The 27232-nt window shown below is 49.5% G+C and overlaps 1 protein-coding gene and 1 long non-coding RNA gene across 5 annotated transcripts; one reads left to right on the top strand and one right to left on the bottom strand.

The window, feature by feature from the left end:
- Nucleotides 1-26949, top strand: Top3b (DNA topoisomerase III beta). 4 transcript variants are annotated; one of them, XM_087198006.1, is made up of 18 exons: nt 1-204; nt 6511-6694; nt 7850-7981; nt 9582-9688; nt 10590-10664; nt 11942-12138; nt 12620-12776; nt 13786-13899; nt 15526-15616; nt 16922-17076; nt 17191-17296; nt 17982-18128; nt 18208-18381; nt 19811-19939; nt 20508-20657; nt 21066-21166; nt 21672-21873; nt 22889-26949. In XM_087198006.1, the coding sequence occupies exons 2-18, from the start codon at nt 6625-6627 to the stop codon at nt 23179-23181; spliced, it is 2400 nt and encodes a 799-aa protein (XP_087054132.1). In that variant the 5' UTR covers nt 1-204; nt 6511-6624; the 3' UTR covers nt 23182-26949. The 4 variants fall into 4 exon arrangements, with proteins under 4 accessions (XP_087054132.1, XP_004843384.1, XP_087054131.1 ...); XM_004843327.4 differs by having other exon boundaries at nt 5-204; nt 22572-23162; XM_087198005.1 differs by lacking the exon at nt 1-204 and adding an exon at nt 2768-2841 and having other exon boundaries at nt 22572-23162.
- Nucleotides 15349-27081, bottom strand: LOC147821931 (uncharacterized). The gene is made up of 2 exons (XR_015446170.1): nt 26943-27081; nt 15349-20807 (listed from the first exon to the last, which is right to left on the bottom strand). It is a non-coding gene; the product is annotated as an uncharacterized LOC147821931 (long non-coding RNA).
- Between the last annotated feature and the right edge of the window lie 151 nt (nt 27082-27232).

The raw sequence follows: 27232 nt of genomic DNA, 5'->3' as shown, positions 1-27232 counted from the left end.
CAGGGATCTAACCAAGTTGCCGCGTAGAAGCGCTGAGCAGGATGTGCTCCAGAACTCACGAGCCACGGAACCCGCTGACACGGAAGTGGGAGCGTCGGAGGGCAGACATGGGCACGCCAGACGCGGGGACTTCAGAAGCGGCCGGACCCGGAAGTAAAGGTTACCGGTGGCCGCCCCAGGAGGAGAGCTACGGCCTGACTACCGGTGAGCGGTGGGTGGAGGTCTTCGCGCGGGCTGCAGAGGAAAGCAGGAAGCGTGGGCCTTTATCAGGCGTGGTTCCTGAATCCGGACCCAGCGCAGAACGCGGGCTGGGGCGGGGACTTGGGAAAAGATCCCTAACTGGGCTCGGCATTCTCGCCGCCTTTTCTTTGTCGGGGTGACCCTCTCCTGGAGCTCGATGGGGGTTCAGGGAGGTGGTGGCGGGCCAGTGCTTAGCCCGGTGTCTGGAGGGAGCTCGCGCTGTGGTTAACGCTCTTCTTCAGCCCCTCCCACGGTTCTTTGCGGTGAGGTCTGTTTTCCCAATCTAACTGCAGGAAAAAGTGTCTCCGGGAGGCTGTATGGCCTTCAGAGGTCCAGGTCGTCACAGTCTACGCCAGAGCAGGTTCCACTCACTGCCTCGTCTGTAGGGCATCCAGGTTCTCTGACTTGATCTCCGTAGATGAGGGAGAAAACTTTTGTGAACAAACTAGCTAGAATGCAGGGACAGTAATTTCTCGCGTAGGTGAAAGGGAAGATGATGGCCTTGTCTTGCATCTTTATCCTTCCTGCCTTTGGAAACAGGATCGTGAGAGGCTAGCCCAACTTGGGCATAATGGCTAGTAACCCCTGGGATTCCTTTGCCAAGGTCACCTGACACTATATAGCTTGAATTGTTCTGAATCTCAGTTTACTCATGGTTTTGAAAAATTACAACACTGCCTTATACACTTGTTGGTAGATTGGTATTTATAGCTATGGCATGCCTAGTGCAGAGGAAGAGCTTAAGAAATTGTCATTTCTTTTCGTGATTCTATAAATATTTGGTAAAGTTACCGAAGTGGGAAATCTTAGGACTCTCAGTGCTGTTTGAATCACTGCTAGGCCTCCACTTCCAAGCTAAATGAACTGGTTCATAAGAGATTGACATGAAAGGAAATTTCTGTATTTAGTGTCTCCCTGAGAACACATACCAATGGTAGTATCTGGTGAGAGTTGACAGGGTTCTAACAAGTTAACCCTTTTTAATTCACCTTCAGTCCTAATAACAAATCCAATTTGGAATGTTTGCTATTGACACTGGTTAGCACTTGCTTATATGCCTTTTGGGAACAGGACAAACTGCAGTCTTGGAGCTTTAGCAGACAAGATTGATTTTGATGTACCTTGTAGATTATCATGAGTTTTTTTGGGCCATCTTTTTATATTTAAGGGTTTTTTAAAAGCAGAAATTTAAGTGAATAATAATCATAAGGCAAAAGTGTGAAGGTATTGTACAAGTGAAGATTGCAAACATTACATTTCTCATGGGTTTCTGTTTTGAAATGGGAGATGTGCCTTAATGGAAAAAGAGGGAGGCCCCAAGATTAACTACAGGGGAGGCTGCATAAATCTTAGAAATGGAACCTAGTGCAGCTAAAGTAAAGTATATGGGTTGAAAGTAAGGAAGCATGAGTTTCAGCCCCAACCCAATAAACTTCCTAGGTGACCTTTGGTAAATCACTTTTTCTGAGACCTAGTCTTTTCTTCTTCCTTCTTCCAGATGACCAGCAAGGCCCTTTCCCCCAAGATTCCATATCCTTAAAGGAGCACTTTGCCCCCCAATAAAACAGTGATACTCAGAACATTACAAAATTCTCACACAGTACTCAAGTGTAAAATGTGGAACTAGAACTTTTATTTAGAGTGGAAGCTATCGAAGACAGGTGCATATCAAACATGAATAGCAGTTGGACAGTCTGACAAGTGAATTAGGCAGTCTGAAATTAGGATGCATATGTCTGTGTGTACTTCCCAATTTTGTCTCTTTTTCTGCATAAATAAGGTAACCTTTAAGATGCTAAGGCACAATGTTTGTTTCTGAAGGAATTTGTCAGTCTGTTGATTATTTTATCAAGAAACTTGGGATCTTAGGTGTGAAAGGGAGTAGTGGAGATGTACAATTTGTAGAACTTTGACACCATGGAAAAAAGAACATTGAGAAGCAGAAGTGTTTACAATACTTTTACAGATTTAAAGTCAGTTTTTCAATTTTAGAGCTCTCAAAGCATTTTTATTATTTACAGGTAAAGTTGCTGTTTGATATATTTAGTCATTTGTTCAGTCGGTACTTGGTCACCATGTACTACTTACCATTAGAATGAACAAAGCAAAACCCTACCTTCCTGGAGTTTACTATGTTCTAGGACCTGGAAGACAAGAACCAAATTACTAGACAGACTGTTTCAAGTTTAGTGATAAGCACTACTAGAGGGAAGTAAGATAGGGCTGCTGTTCCATTTGAGATGTTCATAGAGGCAGGATAGGATAAAGGCTTAGATCACAGGTTCCAAGTCCTGCCACTTGAACTCTGGTCTCGCTGACCCTGCATTACCACTGTAAGGCAGTACAATGGCAGCACCCCTTCCAAGGACACTGCCAGGACTGCCTGTACCTGGCATGTCATTACTACACCATAACTCCTGGCTTCTCTAGCAAACATACAGGAATCCAAGAGAACGTTTTAGGACTAAACGTTTTTTCCTACTTTTATTTATTCTTTTTTGTTTGTTTGTTTTGTGAGACAGAGTCTCACTTTGTAACCCAGGCTGGCCTTGAACTCACAGTGATCCTCCTGCTTCAGCCTCCCTAGTGCTGGGATTACAGGTATATACCACCACACCTGGCCTTTTTCAACTTTTAAAGAAACAGGACATTCAAAAGCCATCACAGAACAATCTCCCTCTGCCAGTTTCCCTCTAATTTCTCTAGATGGGTAAGGTGTGTTCTTGAATCTCCTTTAAACCTCACTTCTGGGCCTTTGATTTGGGTAGCACTAAAACCTCCCCAGGATGGAGAGCATCCTGCCCCTGAAAGTTCCTTCCTCTGACTCCCATTATGTGCCCTAGTGCCTCACTTACTACAGTTCTGGAGCCTACAGGACACAGCCTGTGTGGACCCTCATCCTCCTGCCACCCTCCTCACCCTCCTTGGAGTCAGGTCTGTTATTATTATTGTTTTTTTTTTGGTACCGGGGATCTAACTCGGGTCCTTGCGCTTGTGAGGCAGGCAGCGGAACCACTGAGCTAAATCCCCGGCCCCAAAGTCTGTTATTATTGTCATCCCCCTCAACCCTTGCCTTCTAGTCCCTCATATTCACCTGGAATATCCTATCTAAATCGTAGACTCCCTGCTATGAGCTGCCCTAGTTCTTCTCCCTTCCCTCTGTCCAGTTCCTCCTCCACTGAGATGTGACACCTTGTCCAAAACACACACACACACACTCTCTGACTGGACACTACCACTGCTAGCTGCCTCTCACTCTGAGCCCATCCCAGTATTGCTGTAACTGTTCCTTCCCCACTCCTGCATCTTCACTTTTCCTTTTCTACTGGACTAACCTCATCAGTGTACAACATATTGGTGTGTTGCCCATCTTAAAATGAAAGAGTGTATGATTCTCTCCCCTTCTTCCTGGCTTTTTAAAGCTCACCTTGCTCAATTTTCCCATCAAGGTCACTATAGTCACTCAAATGGCTAGACTCCACGGCCAGACCTCAGTGCATTTTACTCAGCTTGCCTTTGACCCAGCAGTGGCTACCCATAGTGCTCTTTTCTTTGGCTTTTGGAGCCCCACCTTTCCTACTACAGCCTGCTGTCTCCTCGTCTCCTCAACCTCTATCCTGGACTGCTTCCATGCACACATTCTCCCTCTGCCACTGCCTCCTCTACAGCCGCCATGGCTCTGTAGCAGCAGATCACATTAAACACACCTGGAACGCTGCTCCTGAGTCCCTGTCCTGAACTGCTTCCCTGTCAGTATTTCCCCTCAACCAACAGGAACCCCCTTTGCCTAAGCTAAAAGTCTGGGAGTCACTCTTGCTCTCTCCATCCCATATTCTGCCCGTCCCAGTATTGGCCAGACTCTGAGCCACCCCTCCCCAACCTTCCCTGGGGTCCCGTCATTCATTTCTGCATGGCAGCCAGAAGATCCCTTTAGCATTTCAGGTCAGATCATTCTTACTTTTGTGCAGACCCTCTGCTGCTTCCCAGCTCCCCTATAATTCAGGCCAGAGGAGCCCCACATTCTACACCAGCTCCACACAGCTCCACCAGCCTCTTCACTGTCCCTAAAACCACCCAGCCATCTCTTGGGACCTTGCTTCCCTCATCTTTGTGCCTAGTCTCTATTGCCATATGGCCTAGCCCTGCCTCGTTCCTCCTCCCACTTATGGACACACACACACACACACACACACACACACACACACACACAACCTGTGCTGCAGTGGGTACTCCTAGAGGACAGGACCTGGTGCTGCTTCCCACCATACTCCTTGCACACAGGACTGGCCCAAGCATGTAGTAGATGCTCAATAATGAACCAATGATTTAATTCCTAGAAGGAGAATTACTAGGCATGTGTCCTGTAGTTTTGAGAGATCTTGTCAAATTTTTCCCTACATAAAGGTTGTTCAACTTGAATTTCCTCCACATCTTCAGCTACTGTGTGCTCAGACTTTGGGTTTTTGCTAGTGAGATACTTAAGTACAAAATCATTCAGCTTTAATTTTTCTTGGCAAGTGTTGTCAGATATCATATCATTCTATTTTTCTCATTATACAAACTCCTAAAATTAAAAAAACAGCAATCCAACTGAAAAACGTGGGTTAAAAATATAAACAGTTCACATGAAAGGAAACCAGTTGCTTTTAAACATACTTTGAGTACTTCTGAGTTTTGAGGGATGTTAAGTTTTTTCCTTCTTTGCACTAAAATTATTTAAAACTCCATGATTTCTTTCTTTATTTTTGGGGGGGTTGGGTACCAGAGATCGAACTCGGGACCTTCCGCTTGTGAGGCAGGTGGCGGAACCACAGGGCTAAATCCCTGGCCCTCCATGATTTCTTTTTCTGCTTTCCATTTTTAAAAAATTTAAACTTTTGCTGGATATGGAATCTGGTCTGTTGGAAGTTATAAAGTAAGAAAAAACTCTTTCTCCCTAGTAAATTGCGGTATTTTCTTAATATAATGTCTTTGAATACAATGCTGTATTTATAGTGATCAAAAAGAAAGAAAGAGGGCTGGGGATGTAGCTCCGTGGCAGAGTGCTTACCAAGTTGCACAAAGCCCTGATTTGATCCATAGCACGGGGTGGGGGGTGGGGCAAGGTGGGTGGCATGTGCATTCCTGTGTTGTTGTCTTTCTTGTATTTCCTGCTTGGCCAGAAAATATTAAGTAGTATATCAGTCCCAGAAAGCTGTATTAGATGACAACAGTGATTCAGATATGGGGCTGCTCTTGTCCTCTTGGTAGGTTGAGTGAGTGAGTACCTGACTGTGAGTACAGGCAGTGGTCCGAGATGGAGGCCTAGGCCAAGAGCCACAGTGCACAGTGGGAAACAGTTCATCCTGCCAGTGTGTGCTGGGAAAGCTCTTTAAAGAAGAGCTCAGTGGGCTAGAAGTATACCTCAGTGACAGAGCACATGCTTAGCACGTACAAGGACCTGGGTTTTGTCCCCAGCACCAAAAAGAAATGAAGTATTCACTTTGAGCTGGGCCTGCGGACAGTAGAGCTGCATTCTGAAGGTCTAATGGAACATTCCAGGCAAGCAGACTCAGGCATGAAGGCTTCAAGTGGACTTTTTCTTTAGATGATGGTGTCCAGCTTAATGGCCAGAGCTTGGTCTTCAAAGCAACAGGTGGAGTATGGTAGGAGGGAAGGTAGATATGATGGGCCTCCCAAACTCCACTAGGGACTGGACCTCCAGCCAGGGAGTTGCGGGCCTTATAGGTCAGTAGAACCTGAGGAGCCCTGCCTTGGCATCTACATTTTAAAATGTATCTCATGGCAGCCCCAGTGCTCAGCTAAGATGGATATGGCATTCTTAGCCCAGGGATTCAGTAAAATTGATGCACAGGAGGAAAGGCTATGGTTATTCATCTCCCCGCTAAGAGATGAGTCCACCAGCAAGTGGAAGAGCCAGCCCAGGAAGGGAGGCTAGGCAGCCATCCTGCCCCAGCCTATAAGTCTAGGTCCATAGGCCCCAGCATCGTCCTGTACTTGGATTTAGTGACAGAATTGACCTGCGGTCATTGGGGTCACTTCACCTTCCCCTAAATGAAGCAGAATTCCTGGACAGTTGCTTATATGCCAGGTTTCATCCAGTTTTCCTAATTTTGCTTTTTCTTATCTTGATTTTTAAGTTTTTTAAAAAGTGAGTTTTCTTACTAGTGGTAGAGGTCCACTGGAAGCATTGCTGTCTTCTAAGTATGATTCAGATACGAAGCCACTCTTGTCCTCTTGTCTTTAAGAATTAAATTTTTTTCCCTTTAGGAGTCAACGCTGACAATTGTAGTGGACTACAGAAGAGCAGTTTGTGGATTTTTTTGTTGCCATCTTCCTGAAACAGATGTGAAGGGCTGAGGGCCCTGACAGCCTTGAGCCAAGATGAAGACTGTGCTCATGGTTGCTGAGAAGCCTTCCCTGGCACAGTCCATTGCCAAAATCCTCTCTCGAGGTAGGAAAGAGCAATGCTAACTTCTTTATTGTTTGGTCTATAAGCCTGGTTATTTTTACTTTCCAGGATATTTCTTTCTTTTTCCAAAGTGTGATTCCACCCTTGTTGAAGTAAATTCAGTCCAGGTCAGCAGGCACTAATGAAGCATTCTGGATGTTTTTGCCTCCCTGCGTGGTATATACCAGGGCTAGGGCTCCCAGAAAGAGCAAGGCAAAGTTCACATTGAGGGGGAAGGTGCATTCCTTGTCAGAGTGGTAGGCCAGTCGGAGCCATTGGTCACAAGCAGCAGAACCAAACCTGCAAAGAGATAGACACAGCTAGGACCCCACCCCAGTTGAGGTCTTAGGAGGTCACATTATAAGCATTGTCAGCACTGAACCCTTGGCATTGCCTGCTGTACCCTCCACTCAGCTCCAGTCACATTGTGCACCTCACATCACTCAAGACTGGCCAGTGGGCTAAGCCTTGGTCATGGGTACTCCTGAGACACTGGGAAGCTAGAGCAAAAATCTCCTCTCCTTCACTCCCTTCTCTGGCCACGAGGGTGGCTGGTTGAGTGCTGTTTCCCTTCCTATCTTTGAATTCCCTCTAAATAGAAAAGGAATTTGGATGGCTGGGTACTTGCAATAGCAGGCATCCACTTTAACCTCCCCTTGGTCCAGCAGTTGGAGAAGAAAGACCCCCTAGAACAGCTGAAGAGGTTCGGTTCAAAAGGGGTCTGGGAAGTGGTATCTCATCCCAGGGTTGAGAAAGTTTGACTGAGGAGCCATCAGTGGGTGAAAAGACACCATAGGGTTTGATAACTAGGAGGCCCCTGGTGACCTTAAAGTTTGAATAAAATGGGGCAGAAGTCAAAGTGAAACGTGAAATCAGAATACAGACAAAAAGACCTAGTGTGTCCACTCCACTTCCCAGCCAACTTGGGTCTTGTGTTTGAGAGTACACTATTTTGGGTTGTTATAGATGCTCTGGTCTCTGAGTATCGCTAAGTCTCTCAGCACCCACTTAACACAGTGGCCAGAGCATTGTTGTCACTGACCAACTGCTCTAGAGAAGGCAGACTCTGGTCCTCTAATAGGTGGCATCCAGGCCTGGAATCTCCATGACATCTGCAGCTCAGCACAGCAAGCATCCCTGTGTGCTTCCTCTCCCCAGGGAGCATGTCTTCACACAAAGGACTGAATGGGGCGTGCTCAGTCCATGAGTACACGGGAACCTTCGACAGCCAGCCAGTCCGCTTCAAGATGACCTCTGTCTGTGGTCATGTGATGACCCTGGATTTCCTGGGTGAGCCCCACCCCCACCCCTGCCTTCCTACTAATGGGAGCCCTGCACAGCGCTGCCCAGTGTCCTATTAAGAGTCTCAATCCAACAGATTGTGGAGTAGTGACTGGGGTCCCTGTGTGAGTTCTGGGTCCCATCCCAGCAGTACCTCTTAGTCACTACATGCATTGTGCACCTTCCTGTGCAGAGGAGGTAGTGGTATCTATCTCAGGAGGGGCTGGGCCCAATCAGGTGTTCAGAGAAGGCTGCTGCTCCTGCTGAGTTGACTGTTGTCTGTCAGTTATTTGTTAGCTGTCATTGTCATCTTTTATCATTATTGTTATCATTTCCTCCTCAGGGCCAGCATTAGTGACCTGCTGGGTCTTGGTACATCACCATGTGACAAGGGTCTGACCCAGGCTCTGATCTGCATATTAGTACATTTTGCATTACTGCTGTGGAATGCCTAGTGCAGGCCAACTTCCTAAGGGGGAACAAAAAGGTTTATTTAACTCATAATTTTGGAGGCTGAGAGCATAGTGCCAGCTCTGGCAAGGACATTGTGGCAGACATCACAGTGGCACAGTGGCAGGAGCACATGCAAGAAGGAGAAGCCACATGCTGAGGTGGGAAGCTAGAGAGAGGTCTAGGGTGCTGTCCTGACAACAATGGAAGTGCCCTGGTGACCTAAGGACTTCCCCTAGGCTCTGCCTCCTAAAGGCACCACATCACCTCCCCAAACTGTCACCCTGGGGATCAAGGGCCCGCATGTCCCTCGGAGGACCCTTAGCCCATATGTAAACTACAACATCTATACTCTGCCAACTCACTGGCTGGGGTCTGGAGCAATGACTGGACCTTGGTGAGCTGCCATTTTTCACATGTGAAATGCACAACAATGTCATCTACTTTCCAGGATTGCTGAGGGCTCAGTGTGACAGTGGAAGTAGAACACTCAGCACAGGACTGGGCACAAGGCAAAGCCTCAGTAATTTTTCTTGCTGCTCAGTGAACATAGCAATGGCAAGGGTGACTGGGGAGACAAAGGAGCTGAACCTGGCTCTGTCTGATTTCATTCTCCTACCCTGTAAGACATGGGGCCTAAAAGAAAGCCAGACGGTCCAGCGTGCAAGAGCCACAGGCCTTAAGTTGAAAGTAGGTGGAAGTACCCGACATGAGATTCAGAGAGATTGACCTTCTACAGGGACCAGCTAAATGCCTGTTGTGTGCCCTGTGAAGTGCTGGAGTGGAGGGAGAAAGTTATAGAAGTCCAAGTTGGAGAAGATAATGGCTTTAGTTCTGGGCCCTGGCAAAACAAACTGCCCCAGGAATGGTGCTACAGCCACAGAAAACCCTAGAAGTGAGGCTGGATCAGCAACCTTGCCAAGAGCTTGCTTGGTTCCTGTGAGTGGCCAGGGGTGGCATCAGCTCAGTAGCTCCAGGCAAGGAAAGGCCAGGTGGTAGGAGTTACCCAAAGGCCTGAGCCTATGCCCCAGGCCTGCATCTTGTTAGGTGACCCTGCATGCGATGAGATCACCATCTTGCCACAGTTATGACAGCTGCAGAGGCTGATCCTTTTTGACTGTAAAGTGTGACTCAATGTCACTGTGGCTGTGGTTTGTAGGAAAGTACAACAAGTGGGACAAAGTGGACCCTGCAGAACTGTTCAGTCAAGCTCCAACAGAGAAGAAGGAAGCGAACCCCAAGCTGAACATGGTGAAGTTCTTGCAGGTGAGTGAGGGGTGTGAGCCCACTGGGAGGCTCCTGCCCTCCCTGCCTGCACGTGGCTGTAGCTGTCCTTGCCCACTAGTACTTGAGTCCTCATTCTCATCTGTGACACAGAGGCATTTGCTGGTAATCCTTGGCCCACCTTTCTTTCCTGTGAACGCCCTCTGCTGGTCCACCAGACACCTTCAGGCCTCCATACCCCATCCTGGGCACCCCTATCAGTCCTGGAGAGCACACATTCTGCCTTTTATTTGGTTTGGTTTCGTTTTTTGGTTTTTTGAGACATGGTCTCACTATGTTATTCAGGCTGACCTTGAACTATGTAGCCCAGGCTGGCCTTAAACTCACAGCAATTCTCCTGCCTCAGCCACCCATGTGTTGGGATTACAGGTGTGTGCCACTATGCCCAGCACATCCTGCTTTCATAATGGTTTGGTTGAGGACCGGGGATTTAGCTCAGTGGTTCTGGTGCCTGCCTTGCAAGCGCAAGGTCCCAAGTTAGATCCCCGGTACCAAAAAAATAATAATAATGGTTTGGTTGAGGGTTTTTTCCCCCAATTTTAAACAAATGCATAAATATTATGAAATATTAGAAAATATAGATGAGAAGGATAAAAACTGTTTATAACCACATGACCCCAGACAACCATGGTTAATATTCAGGATTATTTCATTTCAGCCATTTTACTGTTAAGTTTTTGGGGTTAAGATCATATTGCAAGTATAATTTGTTGGTCAAAAAGCAGCACTTCTGAACGAAGTTCTGAGTAGTCAAGCCAGTGTCACTGCTGCCAGCTGCTTGCTCGCCTAGATACCAATCCTCCTAAAGCCCCCAGGGCCTGGGCTCCACCTCCTATTCCCAGGGGGAGTATACCCAGCGCTATTAATGGGTGCTGTGTGGCAGGTGGAGGGCAGAGGCTGCGACTATATCGTGCTGTGGCTGGACTGTGACAAAGAAGGGGAGAACATTTGCTTTGAGGTGAGTATAAAGCCCATTTTGGTTCACTTTGGCCCTTTCTGCCCCCTACCTGAATCAGATGCTTATAGTCACACTATTCCTGAGGCTGAGTGGAAGTAAACTATACTGGCTTAAAAATGCTTTCTCCTGCCCCTTTATTTTGGAAGTTCTATAAACATTTTTAAATGCACAGAACCTACTAAGGGTGATGGAGTGTCACTTCACTTGCTGGGGACATACCATAAGAGCAAACATAAGAAGGAGCAGAATTATCTAAGTGAATGTAAGCTTCAGAAGGGAGCAGGTTGGCTTTTCAGTGCATTCTTGGCTCAGCTCTGCCTCTTGGGGATCTTTGGTTGATGTGGTTGATCACCTTAGCCGCACACTTCTCCCAGGCCTCACTGTTCTAACGCCCCACCATCACGTATCTTCTGCCCCACTCAGAATGCTCTCCTGTTGCCCCCCCCCATAGCCCTCCCTACAGGGAGGCAGGTGACAGCTCCTCGTGTATTTATGCCCCATGCTTACCTCAGCCAAGGCACCCCTGTCCAGGTTGTGACTGCTGATCTCACAAGTGCCCCTCAGGCTGTGGTTGCAGACAGGTCACCTCCATGTCTCTGTATCTGTACCCTCAGCTTTTATCTTGGGGTTCAGGAGATGGTTCCAGTGAGACTGGGGTAAGGGGGGCACCCAGGGCACCTAGTGTTCTAGCGTGGCACCCTTAGCAAACTTGATCACACACTGTCCCTTCCCAGGCACTCTTCCCCTGTAGGGCTCCCCCTCCTAGGACTTTTTGCATCTGGAGTTGGAGATGGTAGCCAGTCACGGGGCCTTCTTCCTTCAGAAACAAAGTTCCTTCTCTCCCATAAGGATGCTTCACAGCCGGGCTCTGGCAGTGACTTGACTCCAGCCCCCACCCACAAGCTGGGCCTTCCCACTTGTGCCCATTTCCTCTTCCTCTTCATTCCTTTTTCCTTCCCTTTCTTCTAGTTGCTTAAAAGCTCCACTGCCCTTTCCATCTCACCTTCCCAGAAGGAGTGGGGACAGGTCCCGACCATGAAGCCCCACGTGTGCTTGGGGCATTTCCTAGTTTTGTGGGAATGAAGCAGAAGAAGAGAGAGCAGAAGTGAGGAGGCCATGTGGCAAGAGATTTATGGAGAGAGTGGGAGAGGGTCTGCAGGAGAGGGAATGTCTCATGCATGTAGGTGTCCAGTCCTGGAAGCAGCCACAACCAACAGCAGAGGTGGAGCAGGACGCAGAGATCATGGGCAATCACAGCCAGGCTGCCTTCCCCCCAGGTCCTTGATGCCGTTCTGCCCGTCATGAATAAGGCCCACAGCGGTGAGAAGACAGTATTCCGGGCCAGGTTCAGCTCCATCACTGACACAGACATCTGTAATGCCATGGCCCGCCTGGGTGAGCCAGATCACAACGAGGCACTATCAGTGGATGCCCGTCAGGAGCTGGACCTACGCATCGGCTGTGCTTTCACCAGGTGCCTCCCCCACAAGGGCCCAGGCACACCCCATCCTCCCTTCAACCAGACCACATACCTTTGGTGGAGAGCCCTACTGTGGTTCCCCAGGCCTCTCAGAGCCCTGATGAGCAACAGGCAATTTTCACATTTGAAAAACCCTAAAGGAAATTATATTAGCTGATGTAAATCACAGGACACTGCTTGATAATTAGAATATCCATACTCAGGGTGTGAGGACAGTGCAGTGGATGGATGGATAGAATATAGTAGAAGGCTCCCTGGCCCAACATGGTAGGAGCCTCTCCTTGCTCCTTTTCTCCATCACATCCATACACATAGTTCCTCCACAATGGCTGGTGCTGTGCTACTTACACTGGGCTTCTAAATGAGGAGCAGCCACCTACCTGCACATACCACCCCACAGAATACACATAATGACTCTGCCTTGAGTGAATTTTTGACCATCTGTCTCTTTCCTTCACCCTACCACTTCCTCTAGGTTTCAGACAAAATATTTCCAGGGGAAGTATGGTGATTTGGATAGTTCTCTCATCTCCTTTGGGCCGTGTCAGACTCCTACCCTGGGATTCTGCGTGGAGAGACATGATAAAATCCAGTCCTTCAAGCCAGAGACCTATTGGGTGCTGCAGGCCAAGGTTCTTTTCCCTTCTCTATTCCTGCTGTGTATTCTAGGTGTGGGATATGAATTCTGGGACATTTTCTCCACCATCATCATAATTGTCATCATCATCATCCTGCAGGCCCTAGCCCAGTGATGGTGAACCTTTTAGAGACTGAGTGCCCAAACTGCAACCCAAAACCCCCTTACTTTATCACAAAGTGCCAACACTGCCCCTATGTGCACTGTTATCTTGACACTCAGCCAGTGGGGCAATCCTGGGGCTACTTGGCTTGCATGCAAACAGAGAGGGCTCTGCATGTCCGCTATGGCCCACATGCCATAGGTTTGCCACCACTGCCCTAGGCTAAAGGCACAAGTGTAAATAGGTGTTTGGTGCCCACGGAAAGGGGTCCCTCAGCCTTCATAGGGGTACTGGGGCTAGGCTGGGCCTGAATGCATTGTATTTGGATAAATGGGAATGATTACTGCCCTGGTGGTGCAGGGTAAGGTCATCGTCAGAGGCCAGTGGCTGCAGTTGTCAGATCCAATCACTGGACTGAGACTGTGGGCTTTTAAACTTCTCAGAAGTCTTTAGAACCTTTTCTTTAAATAAAAGCCTCCCAAAAGCTTGATGTAAGATTTAAAACAACACAGATTTGCTCTGGTTCACACAGGGCTGGGGACCGTGGAAGGTGGGGCACACCCAGGTCAGCTAGGCCCTTGGCATGGGTAGGGCTGGAGTGAGAGGTAGAGGCTTTGATGCTTCTTAAGGACATACCAGCCTCAGCTCTGCCACTCTCCTGAGACCACTTGCCTGTCTTCTGGTGGAGGGTTGGGGTGGGAAGGGCTGGGTGTCAGCTTGCCTATCTATACCTAATTAGGTACAGCTGTGAGACAGTAGACCACCCCCCCCCACCCCCCATGTTTGGCTCCTAGACAAAGACCAGCTTCCTCTGTCCTGATCCCCTTCCCTGGCAGTGGGCTCACCTGAATACTTCTTCTGAATACTTCTCACCTGTTTACCTTTGTCCTTCTTCCTGTAGGTTAATGCTGACAAAGACAAATCTCTCCTTTTGGACTGGGACCGAGTGAGAGTGTTCGATCGGGAGATTGCACAGATGTTTTTAAACATGACAAAGCTGGAGAAGGAAGCCCAGGTGCGCCTGCTCTGCCCACACTTGTCACATTTGCCTTGGGTGGGGATAAGCCTTGGAAGCTTCTGGTGGAAGAACACTTATGACCCAGGCCATATCTTTCTTCCCCTTTCTGAAACACATCTTTTTGGAAAAAGAAATTGTTACTCACACATACACTTCTAAGATATTTTAACCAAAGCAGTAACTACACAGTACTTGTACCAAGTGCTCTTCATACCTGTGACTTTTCTCAGCTGCTTCCACTCTGCTTTTCACCAGCCCCAGTGGGCATTATGTCATTTGGCAGGACTCCATTTCACATAGATGTCTCCTTTCTATGATACTGAAAACTAACAATTGTATAAGGACCTGTGTGCATGTTGATGAACTTTCCCAACTTCAGTCAGCTTTCACACCTCAGTGGTGCTATATTTCTTACTCAGGAATTTTATAAGTTAAAAGGACATGGTCCTCAGCTGTTAGGAAAAGGGCGATGCATCCTGGCAAGGGGCTGGCTGCTCAGGGTAGTGGGCAGGTCCATCACTATAGCAGCAAATGCCCTGCAGGTGTGACAGCTTCCAGAGTCTCTATGGCACACCCTGGCCTTATTTAGCTATTTTTGACTTATCTTTCTCAAACTTCCCTTGCATTACATTTTGCCCAGGATTCAGTTGTCTTGAGTTCCTAGAAACACTAGTAAAGGTGCTCCATTAATTATTATAATATATATAATTCCTACAGGTTCATCTGTACTTCTAGACCTCTCCCCAAGTGACCTGGCCTTCACTGCTGCATATATGCAAATGGCCTCAGTGTTAGCACCCACGTTTGTCAGCCTGCAGTCCAGAATGTGCTGCCCTGCCCAGTCTGCCAGGCCTTAGCAAGAGCAAGAGGCAAAAACAGTCATTTCTTCAACAAATATATGATCCAGAGGCGGGAAGTAATAGCCTGCCACCCAAGCACAGCCCACAGATGTATGCTGTTTAACCTGCGTGGTGTTTACAAAAATTTCAGAGTAATTACCAACATTTGAAACTTTCAAGATTTCACTTTCAAGATTTTCTGATTTGTAGCTTCTCTTGAAAAATCCAAGACACAGCAATGCTAACACCCCAGTCAGCAGCACGTGCACAATGAACAGGAGCCACGGCCCCTGAGACAGGCCCATGTGCCATCCTATGGCCCGGCTGACACTGTCTTCTGTAAGGTCTACATTGCTCCCTTCTCCTTGTTTCTCTAGATCTCTTTCCCTAGAAAAGAATTTTCAGGGCTGGGGATTGAGCTCAGTGGTTCCACTGCCTGCCTCCTAAGCGGAAGGACCCAAGTTCGATCCCCGGTACCAAAAAAAGAAAAAAAGAATTTTCATTCTTTTTCCTTTCCTAATGCTAAATAAATATTGAATCTAGTGTTTAGACTGCACGGAGACCGAATGAATGAAACCTGACCCTTTGCCTACACATCTTTTGTTTGTTTTTGTTTTTTTTGAGACAGAATCTTGCTAAGTTGCCCGGGCTGGCCTTGAACGTGTAACAACCCTCCTGCCTCAGCCCCAAGAATTCTGGGTACAGGTGTGCTCACACATCTTAATTTCCTCTCTTATGGCTTCTTCCTCCACCCCACAATCACTCAGTCTGTCCTGTCTTGCAGGTGGAGGCCACAAGCAGGAAAGAAAAAGCCAAGCAGAGGCCGCTGGCCCTGAACACTGTGGAGATGCTACGTGTAGCCAGTTCAGCTCTAGGTATGTAGGGGCATTTCTCTAAAGCTCCCAAAGACTTCTTGAGGCAGGTGCATGGCAGCCCTGTTCAACCCTGTTCACCCCTGGTGCAGGGGATACCAATACCCTTAGCTGTGTTAAGCATCTCTCTCATGCCTGAAGCATAGGGGCCTCCTTTTGTAGGTTTCATTTCTCTTTACATGAGAGAAACAAGTTATAACTAAAGAGAGAAGATGCAGTTTCATGGGATTGTTAGTTAAGAACTCAACAGTTTCTTTGAATTTATGTGAAGAAAAGAAAACACAGATGATTTCTTAGTATTCAGTGTCTTAGAAGCTATTGCCAGGACTAACCATGTGGAGGCCACCATCAAGGTAGGACCTTCCCATGATCCTGAGTCAGTAGTGTCCCCTTAGAGCCATTATACTTTGAAGCTAAACCCTGCTCCCAATCTCATTTTGCTATTTCCTTCCTTGTCCTGAGCTTCAGTTTCCTTGTGAGAAAATGTAGAACAATACTGTCTAGTTGTCTGGGTTGCTATAAAGGTTAAATGATATGGAATTGCACATTGTAACAATAGCAGTAATAATGTTGGCCAAGAGGAACATCCTAACAAAAGCTGTCCCCAAGCAGCTTTTGCTGGTGTGAGGGAGAGGTCAGCTAGAAACAGATGTTATCATCTCTCTGAGCCTCATTTCCTCAGTTGTGAAAAGGGGGTTGGATTGGACAGTTGTCAGCATCTAGGCATTGGTGGCCCTACTATGGGGAGCTATGAGCCTGTCGTTACAGAGCAGCACCTCTAGATTTCCCAGAGAACAATAATGCCATTGAGGGATTTGCTAGCTGAGCACCACCATCCACTGCTCAGGTAGCCGCAGGAAGAGCCCTCCCTCAGTGGGCCCACAGTGCCATGAGGACAGAGACACACCGGGGGCTCAGAACTGAGGTATATGCTCTGTCACTGTCCTGGCTGGCTCAGCAGCTCCCAGGGCCTGGTTACAGCTCTTGGCCAGAGTGTGGGGGAAAGGCTATCCAAAGGCTACATCATCACCACAGTCATGAACACCATGATGGTGGTGCCGTGGAGCAGGGTGAATGGTGTTTCCCATCAGGCCCTTGCCCTGGGCCCACCGTGATGAGTCCAGAACTTGTCTTTGAACAGGCTGCATGGCACAGGTACCCACCAACCCAATAGCAAAGAATTCCAGCCGTGCTGTCACCCTCTAGGAGGTGCTAGCTGTCTTGGGGGGAGCCAGAGTGCCTAGGCCTGTGGGCAGGTGCTCGGCCTTCCCCATGTTCCAGGCCAGCTGAGCCTCCTGTCTCTCACAGGCATGGGACCTCAGCACGCCATGCAGACAGCCGAGCGGCTGTACACACAGGGCTACATCAGCTACCCACGGACAGAAACCACCCACTACCCTGAGAACTTTGACTTGAAGGGTTCTCTGCGACAACAGGCCAACCACCCCTACTGGGCAGACACGGTGAGGGAAGTGGGCCCTGCCCCTGCACGTACCTTCACTGAGGCCTTGGGACAGGCTTATGGAACCAGTGTCAGGAGCCATGCTCAGAGGACTCTGCTCTGTCCTTTCCTTCAGGTGAAGCAGTTGTTAACGGAAGGTATCAACCGTCCGCGGAAAGGACATGATGCTGGTGACCATCCTCCCATCACCCCGATGAGGTCTGCCACAGAGGACGAATTAGGTATCAAGTGTCCCACTTCCTGACACTCACACACATTTTCTGCACTGCTCAGTCTTCCAGGGTAGGAATGACAAGATACTTCAGTGATCCAGCACTGTCTACAAGGTCATGTACCTTAGTGTGGAGGCTCCTTCTGCCCCTGCTGTTCCCTTCATGGGTGAAGGCTTCACCTGAATATTTCATCAAGGACAGGAATGAAGTGTGACAGCTGGTCAGGGAGAGGCCAGTGGGCAGATGTCCTTGGAAGACGACCTGAGGCAGAATGGTGGGGCCCGATGGTGGGCTGCACCTCATACCTCCCACTTGGTCAAGGCTGTGATGGTGACCCTTGGGCCAGAAGAAGGCATTGGAAAGGGAGAGCAGTGCAAGTGGAAAGCCACTGTGATATTCTGAGTATGAGGCAAGGGTAGGAAAGATAAAACACTACTAGATGATAGAAGGACAGGCCTGTACCTCAGGAGCAGCAAACAGGTAGAGGAGGTTATGTGGGGAGGCAAGAGTGACAGCTGCCAGGTGTGGGAGACTGGCTTTCCCTTGCTGTGCATTTCCTTCCTCCTTTTTTACCTTTGGAGCAGGTCATTCCTGGTGTCTATGCTAAGGCCCTGCTGCTATAGGAAGAGTTCTGGGGTCCTTAGCAGCTAAGCTCCCAGTCAAACCAAGGTGACCAGCCGTGGTCCTTTTGCAGGAGGTGATGCATGGCGGCTCTATGAGTACATCACCAGACACTTCATTGCCACAGTTAGCCATGACTGCAAGTACCTCCAGAGCACCATTTCCTTCCAGATCGGGCCTGAGCTCTTCACTTGCTCAGGGAAGACTGTTATCTCGCCAGGTAAAACTGCAGGTCCCAGGGTCTAGGGCCTGGGCCACCCAGGGCAGGGACCCTGAGTGCTTGCGCTGTGTCCCTCTAGGCTTCACAGAGATCATGCCCTGGCAGAGTGTGCCCTTGGAGGAGAGCCTGCCCACCTGCCAGAGGGGTGACACCTTCACAGTGGGGGAGGTGAAGATGCTGGAGAAGCAAACGAGCCCACCTGACTACCTGACTGAAGCCGAGCTCATCACACTCATGGAGAAGCATGGCATTGGTAGGTATACCTGCCCAGATGCCAGACATGAGTTTCCCCATTCTCAGGGAAACCGTTCTTAAGTGCACCGGGAGGCTGCACTTGCACTCACCCCAGCACTGGTCCATGGCCAGCATCCAGAAATTGGCAGTCCACTGTGCAATCAATTGATCCAGACAGGCTCACTGTGGGAGGCTGCTCTCAAGGCCTTTCCATCAGGACTGGCCTCCCCTGTGAAGCCCAAGATGCACCCTTATACCCTGCAGTGCCACCACATTGCTAACGAGCACCCACATGGCTGAGGGTTGGTCTAGGACACCAAAGGATTCACAAGTCAGATCAGTAACCTCCCAAGTCCACACACCCAGCCAGATCTATCCTGGAATCAGGCTCAGGGCCGATTTCTCCTAGGAGCTGGGGTACCAGTGGAGTCCTGACAGAGTCCTCCGCCTGCTGTGGAGAGTAGGTGCTAATTCCCAACACCCTATTCCCCTTCCTGTTGATGGGACAGCCCTGCTCTGACTTAGGAACACTTTCCATGTCATGGCTTCTGGCAGCCATACAAAAAACAGTGGCCTAGACCCAAGCTTCAGTTTGTGACAGTGAAGAGGGTACTTACCTAAAGAGGAGAGTGGGTAGGCGGGCCTGTCGTTGGAGACCCCCAGAGCTGTGTAAAAAGGGCCTGACTAGAGCTACCACCTGGGGCAAGAGCTCAATGGGATGCAGAGACCCACGTGCGCACAGAACGTGCACAGCCCACCATCCTGGGGGTCAGGTCCCAGTCTAGTCTGCAAGCCATGGACTTTGGCAGGCTCCTCGGCCTCCAGATGCCAGTTTATTCATGCATGAGTTTCTCACCTGTAGAGCTGCCTTGGGAAGATGCATATTACCAGCCAGCATGGGCATGTCTACAGTCAGCCCGAGTTTCCTTCTTTGCCACAAACCAGTCAAAATGCCTCACCTTCACCTTGGCCTTGGGAATCATGAAAAACCCTGGAGAGAGGGAGGAAGTGATCACTGGTAAATGGGTTCAGCAGGGAGCTTATAAGCTCCCCTCTGAGGTGGTTGGGCACTGTCTCCAGGATGGGCTGAAAGCCACAGTTTCCAGGTGGAAGAGGGCAAGGAGGTCACATTCAACCACTGTGGAATAAGCTCTGTGACCTTGGCAAAGTCCCTTAGCCTCTCTGAGCCTCTGACCTTTTGACTGTAGCACTAGAATAAGCACTGCCAGACAGCCATCCTTGGGGTTCACAAGGCAATACATGAAAGACACTCAGTTTGATCCAACACAGTGCAGGGGTACTGGGGGCATAACTGCCTCCTGTGGGTGGCTGGAAGGGGCTGAGAAGCAGGATTCCCCATGACACCAGGGGTAAACAAAAGTGCATAGTCCAGTGAGCCATGTCAGTGGCAGGCTAAGGAATACCCAGGGCTTTGCTGTGCATTTCAGGAACTGATGCCAGCATCCCTGTGCACATCAACAATATCTGCCAGCGCAACTACGTCACTGTGGAGAGTGGCCGCCGGCTTAAGCCTACCAACCTTGGCATCGTCCTGGTGCATGGTTACTACAAGATTGGTGAGTCCTTACCCTGAGTCCTAGGGTCTGCCAGGGCTCACCAACTTCTCCCAGGGTTGTGGCTCTGCTGCTTCCTCCAGAGGGACCCTGGCCTGGTGGTGAGCCCTCAGCCCTTCATGCACAACCCCAGCTCCCATCGCAGGAGTGTTGCCCAGGATCTGCCCAGGGCAGGGATTCAGGGCATGTTTCACAGATGAACAGGCTTGTGAAAGATCTGAAAGGGGACCTGAAAGGCTCTTTCCTTAAGTAAGGTCTTCAGTAAGGTGCCTATCAGTTCTGTCTCCTGGAGATGTCCCTACACTTATAGGAGATGGAGGAGCACAGCACAGACCTGGCCCAAGAACAGGCCAGGAGCAAATCCTGGCCATTCTGTACAAGATTTCCCTGGGGGAAATTGAGGAGCCAGCCTGGTAGTATCCAACTCTGTGGATGGGTATCCCAGGGAGAAGCCAGGAGGATAGGCTAAAGATGGAGGGGTAAGCAGGGCAGTGGCCCTTGCTCTGCCTGATGGGGGTGGCAGGACCCTGGGTGCAAGTACTCGCAGCAGCAGCATCCCACCCGCTCACAGATGCAGAGCTGGTGCTCCCCACCATCCGCAGTGCAGTGGAAAAGCAACTGAACCTGATTGCCCAGGGCAAGGCAGACTACCGCCAGGTCCTGGGCCACACCTTGGATGTCTTCAAGAGGAAGTTCCACTATTTTGTCGATTCCATCGCAGGTAAGGTCCTTGTCTTTCCTGCCCTTTAACAGAGGTCCCTCTGTCAAGGTCACCAGCACTCCAGAACTGAGGGCACCCATATGAGACTCACTCTCAGGTCTGGGCTCCAGGCCTCGGCAGGCAAGGGCAGTGATGTCTCTTTGATGATTACTGTGAAGATTAAAGAACAGGTGAATTAAAACCATACACAGCACCAGGAACACACATATATGATGAACAGGGCTGCTGCCCTGCCACTGCATCACTGGCAGTAGAAACCCCACTGTCTATGGGGACAGTCACATCCAGATCTTGGACCGTGTATGTGGCCTTCCCCTCCAGCCCATTGAGCCATACCAAGCTCCCTTTCATAGGATGGACTGCCAAAGACCAGAAGGAATGTGACCTCTGTGTTCTGCTTGCTCTCAGGAATGGATGAGTTGATGGAGGTGTCTTTTTCACCCCTGGCAGCCACAGGCAAGCCTCTGTCACGTTGTGGAAAGTGCCACCGGTTCATGAAATACATCCAGGTAGGTGGCAGTAAAGACCTGTGACCACCCTTCCTGGCCATAGCACCTTAGGCACTAACTCAGGCAAATCATTTCACCTCTTAATAATAAAGTAGTGACTTTATTATTAGTCATGCAAAATGGTCTTTATCTTGGTTGCCACATAGAATGATTCAGAGCACTAAATCAGCACCAGCAAACACCCACAATGTCCCTATGACCCCAAGAACACATAAACCATTAGGCCACGTAAACACACATTGTTCATTTTTTTCTAACACCACATTTCTTGCTATCATGAATATTAACCTGGGTGTCATGACTGCCCAGGTCAGTTTAGAACTGCCTTTCTCTGTGTATGGACCATGTGTCCTGAGACTCATAGCCAGGGATTGAGAGGTCATTGCCTGGCAACACATGATATGCTGCATACCTGTTATGTGTTCTGTATTGTGAGGGGCAGGAGGGCAGGCAGGAGAGTCAGTGGCCCCAGCAACCCTTGGACCCCTTCTTGGCACTGCTATAGGCCAAGCCGAGCCGCCTGCACTGTTCCCACTGCGATGAGACCTACACCCTCCCTCAGAATGGCACCATCAAGCTCTATAAGGAGCTACGGTGCCCACTGGACGACTTCGAGCTGGTCCTATGGTCATCGGGCTCCCGGGGCAAGAGCTACCCACTGTGCCCCTATTGCTACAACCACCCACCCTTCCGAGACATGAAGAAAGGTGAGTGGTGCCCCTGGCCACCCTCTGTCCCTACTGGTTATCTGTAGTCTCTGTTCACACCAAAGGGGTCCCTCACCCCAGCCCTTTCCACACTCAAAGGTGCTGAGATGGAAGACCCCAATGTATATCTGGGGCACTGCTCAGGCATCAGCTGGCTTCTCTGCCACTTGCTGCCTGTGTCATAACTGGGCAGGTGACTCTAGGCCACTTGCTCACATGGGATCTGGGCAAAGAGTGAGTTGTGCCCTGTCATGGGGTGGGGTGAATGAGTGGCTGCAGCCTGGCTGCCAGGGTGATGAGGCCCATGCCTGCCCTTCAGCAACTTCCAGAGCAGTGGACAGTCCCATGTGGGCCAGTGCTGTGAGAGGCACATTAATGAGCTGCCATTAATGAAGCTGCGATTAATGAGCTGTAGGAGCAAAGGAGGGATGGACTCAGCTGGAATCTGCCAGAAAGGCATTAGCCTAGGAGGCCTTGATTGAGGGGATTTTAGAGAAGCAGAGAACAGGGGTGATAGCAGCTGGGGACTTCGGGAACCTGGGGCCAGTGCCAGCAAAGGTGTCTCCAAGAGCAAAGCTGAGAGAAGCACTTTCTACTGAGACATGGGGCTCAGGATGTGAGGCACTGAGGGCAGATCCAGTGGCTAGGGAGGAGGTGTGTGTGGCAGGTGTGCGTCACCAGGCTCCCCTTTCCCCCAGGCATGGGCTGCAACGAGTGCACACACCCCACCTGCCAGCACTCACTGAGCATGCTGGGCATTGGCCAGTGTATAGAGTGCGAGAGCGGCATCCTGGTGCTGGACCCCACTTCAGGCCCCAAGTGGAAGGTGGCCTGCAACAAGTGCAACGTGGTGGCCCACTGCTTCGAGAATGCCCACCGTGTACGGGTGTCTGCCGACACCTGCAATACCTGTGAGGCTGCCCTGCTGGACGTGGACTTCAACAAGGCCAAGTCTCCATTGCCAGGTGACGAGACACAGCATACAGGCTGTGTTTTCTGCGACCCTGTCTTCCAGGAGCTGGTGGAGTTGAAACATGCAGCCTCCTGTCACCCTATGCACCGTGGCGGTCCCGGGAGGAGGCAGGGCCGAGGGCGGGCTCGGGGCCGGCGGCCACCAGGGAAGCCCAACCCCAGGAGGCCAAAGGACAAGATGTCAGCCCTGGCGGCCTACTTCGTATGACAGCTGTGTCCTCCCTCACCCAGACTCCAGTTCGTTGCAAACACATCGCAGTGGTTGTCTTTGAGCTACTGAAACCATTAAAATGCATTTGTCTTCTCCAGAGCAAGAAGCTTGGGGCCTTTCACTAGTATAGCAAAGTCAGAGGATTCCTATATCCCTGAGAACCTGTGGGGCTCCCTCCCCTCTGTGTCACCCCTCCATCCTGTGTGGGTCCAAAATGTTCCCTGCTCTACCCATGCCCTGGCAGTGCCTCCAAGTGAACCCATAAAGTCTGGAGCCATGGGGAATAGAGCCAGCCTGCAGCTCCCATCCTGTCTCAGTATGCATACCATGACAATAGCTGTAAGGAAAGTGAACGTCCATAGCCCATCAGTCTAGGAAGCATCATAGGACAGAGGCCCATACCAGAATAGAAAAGGATCTGAGGAGAGCTGTAGAGAAACAGCAATCCACACAGTCATGAAATCCCAGCCCTAGTTCCTAATGAGCCAACACTAGAATTTCCTGAAACACTGTGGGAAAGCACTCCAGAAGTTGAAAGAAAACGTTGAGGGAGAGGTGTCACTCTGGGAAGGCTCCCCCGGAGGATAGGCTCCCAGGGAAGCGGTATAGCAGTTGATGGTATGGTATGTCTCAAAGGAACAAGCATTGTGAAGAAAGGGACATTGAAAGCTTCTGCCCTGTCCCCACCCACTCTGGTCCTATTCTGGGGCTCTGATAAAGCTACTATTGTTTGTCGGTAAAGTCTCTGACACAGGGCTGTGACTTTGCTCTTCTGCCCACATAGCCATGTCAGAGCAGACCCAACCTTTTCTCCAGAAGAAGGCAATTTGAGCCCCTGATACTCCAGAACCCTTCCAGGGACCAGCCCAGTTATAGGGTTAGTTTGGGTCTACCTTAAACCCAGACCACCCATTCCATCCCTACCAGGATCCTGCACTGAGATTTCAGCCATAAAGGGCTGATTTTAAAGTATCCCTTTATTTTTCTCTGCAACTGTCCCTTGTATCTGAATTTCTCTCACATAGATCCCTTGACCTTTGAAGCAGGATTCTGCACTCCTGGTCCCTTTACTTTATACAGTACCACCCAGTGGAGTCCTTCCAATCCATGTCCTCTGCTAGCCTGGCCTCGGAGCAATCAGGATGAGGAAGGGATGAGCCCTGCTTTGGGCCGGACCTGTCTCCTTAGCAGCTCTTTGGGACCATCTCCCCTGCCCTGCAGGCTGAAGAGGACAGTGGCTGAGGGCCACTGAGGGAGCTATGTGCAGGATCTCAGACCAGCCCTCCCTCCCCAGCTTTGTACATGGCTCATAGTGACAGGGCCTGGTTGTCTAGCTGACTTGGCTGGACACAGACTGTTGTTCTTTATAGACTTCATATGTTACCTTGAGATCATGGTGCACATCGACACTAGTGTGTGTGTGTGTGTGTGTGTGTGTGTGTGTGTGTGTTTATATGCCACTAAATTCCAGGGCTGCAGGATAGGACCAAAAGGCACCACTGACCTGCAGCTACACACTCACTTTCTTCCATTCCCCATGAAGAAACTAGCAGTTAAAGGAGACCCAAGAGTCTCCTTTAGAAGGTATAAGGTGCCATTGAGCACCCCAATGCAAGTATCCTGGAAGGTCAGGAGTAAGGGCTTTGCAATTCCTGAAGTCACAGGCATCACCAAAAGTTTGAAAGCCCGAGTGATATAATCCTAAAATGAGTCTGGGAATATGTGTGGTGTGATGAGATGAAGGTGTTTCTATCCACCTGCAGGTGGCGGAAGTCCTCATGGAGCAGGAGCAGAGGGTTCAGAGCAAGCTTTCAGAACGGGACATTTGGGGACTAGGAGAAAGTTCAAGAGGGTGGAGGTAGGAGGATGTTATGGTTTATGTCTTAACGTCCTCCCAAATCTCCATGCGCTCACAGATGGGGCTTTTCAGAGGTGATTGGATCATGGGTGTGTGGTACAATTGGATTAGTCCAATGACAGGTCAATAGCTGAGTGTGGTGTTCAGAGGTGAAGACTGGTGGGAAGAGTTGGGTCACTATATACAAGTATATGTATCCCTTCTGCCTTAAGCATGCTGCCTTCTGCCTGCCATGCCATGAACTGTTTCTCCTCTGCCATGGCACACCCTGCCTTGGAACCAGTTGACTGTGTCCTGAGACAGTGGTAGACCCAGGGCTAAGCACTCTGGGGTTCCCTGGCTCTCTAGCTAGGGGCACAGCCTGGCCGGAGAAGCAGGGACTCTGTGGCCAGTAGGATGGGTGATACAAGATCCTTTTCACAATAATGAAAGCTAGGAGCTGAGGTGTGATGGAATGCAGATAGGCATTGACAGAAGCCTCAGGGCATGAGTAATCTCACAGGCCTGTCCCTGGTTTAGAGCCCAGTTGGGGCAAGTTCCCAGTGACCACTTAGCTTTGCAATCATTCTCTATAAACTGCCAACCTCAGATGGAATTGGTGCTCAGGAGTCTAATATGGCCCCCACTGAGGAAGCCCATAGGTATATCAGCTTTCTCTGGCAGCACATCTGATAGTGTGGGAGGGCCTGCCATATATACCACCTTGCCTGTACTACGGCTCTCAAACTTCACCTCACAGCCATTCTGATTAGGTGTCCTTGGCACACTTGGAAAAACACTGGCTCAGGATCTCATAATAACCCTATGAAATAGTTTGGTTTCTTTTGTCTTTATTTTTCTGGTAAAGAAACAGACTTGGGTGAACTAAATATCCCCAAGTTTATAAGAAGTAGCCTCAAGACATGCTCATTGTTCCTGCGTTGACAAGGATCTAGGATGGGGTAAGTAGGAGAGTGGGTGAGCCAGGACCCCACCCCCTGCCCAAACACCCACTGCCTGACAGATCCACCCCCAACCCAGATTTCCTTTCCTGGCTACTTGTCCAGGTTCCTGGCTTCGCCAAAACCCTCCAATTAGTGAAACATCCCCAAGACCTTAATTCCTGGGAAGGACATAGGCCAGTGTGGTCCTGTAGGTCAGGTGAGCAGGACTCTTGAGGGCCTGGTCTCCATAATAAAATTAAAGTCAGGTGTGGTGCCACACACCAGTAATCCCAGCATTCTACCAGGCTGAGGCAGGAGGATCATAAGTCCTAGACCAGCCTGGACAACTTGGTGAGTTGGAGAACCACTGTTTCAAAACATTAAAATATGAGCTGTGGATTTAGCTCAATATTAAGACTGCCAAAAACTTTTTTTCTGGTACCAGGGATAGAACTCAGGATCAAACTCACTTGCCAGGCAGGTGCAGTGCCACTGAGCTAAATCCCTGGCACACCAAAAACTTTTTAAAATAAAAAATCTAATTACATTTTATACCTGCATCAGTATGGAGATGAATATATTATTACACATTAAAACATTTTCTTTGACCTAAAAGTTTATTTCTTCCTGGCTTTCATGGAAAACATTTTTGTAAACCTCTATGGTGGCAGAAATATGACCCCCCCCCAAAATATCCATATCCTTATACTCAGAACTTGTGTCAATGTTAGGTTATATGGCAAGGGGGGAATTAAGGTAGTTAATCATCTCACTTCAAAATATACTGTTACCTGGGTGTGGGTGGACCCAATGTTATCACAAGGGCCTTTAGAAATAGCACAAGGAATCAGGAGGGAACCAGAGAGGTGGCAGCAAAAGAATTTGGCTGGCCTTTGCTGGCTTTGCAGGTGGAGGAAAGGACACTAAGCCAAGGAATATTGGTAGTTTTAGAAGCTGGAAAGGGCAAGGAAAGAGCCAAGAGCCCCTAGAAAGGAGCAAACTTTGTTGACGCCTGGATATCAGCTCATAGAGACCATAGAGGCTTCTGACCTCCAGAATTGTGAGATAACAAATCTGTGTTGTTTTAAGTTTTGTGGACACTTACCCTCTAAAAGTGTGGGCTCCAGAGCACTGTGCCTTCTGCCCCGATAGATGATTTGCATCCTGCTCTGCAACATATCGCACAAATTGCTTAAGTCCTGGGTACTGTGAGGTAAAGATTGCTTTCCTCAACTAGCCTCCCATCCAAGGCTGGAGCAGCGAGGCATATCACCAGTCAACGGGGCGCAGGTGTCCGCATGAAATAAAAGAACCGCAGTTGCGGGATGCGAGACCGCCAGGGGGCAGCAGAAACAGCCCCGCCCGCTGGGAGGTCTGACTGCGCCGGCGCAACGC

This window comes from Heterocephalus glaber, unplaced genomic scaffold (genome assembly GCF_053883595.1).
Source record: "Heterocephalus glaber isolate CG9 unplaced genomic scaffold, H.glaber_assembly_v1.0 deba00001687, whole genome shotgun sequence".
In the NCBI taxonomy this organism is placed as follows: Eukaryota; Metazoa; Chordata; class Mammalia; order Rodentia; family Bathyergidae; genus Heterocephalus; species Heterocephalus glaber.
Note: the sequence above shows the minus strand (reverse complement) of the source record. Positions and strands in the feature narration are given on the sequence as shown.

Coding starts and splice junctions, on each gene's coding strand:
- Top3b (XM_004843327.4), top strand. CDS start 6,625: ATGAAGACTGTGCTCATGGTTGCTGAGAAGCCTTCCCTGGCACAGTCC. Junction 7,982..9,581: donor GATGACCCTGGATTTCCTGG/GTGAGCCCCACC, acceptor TGTGGTTTGTAG/GAAAGTACAACAAGTGGGAC. Junction 18,129..18,207: donor GAAGACTGTTATCTCGCCAG/GTAAAACTGCAG, acceptor GTGTCCCTCTAG/GCTTCACAGAGATCATGCCC.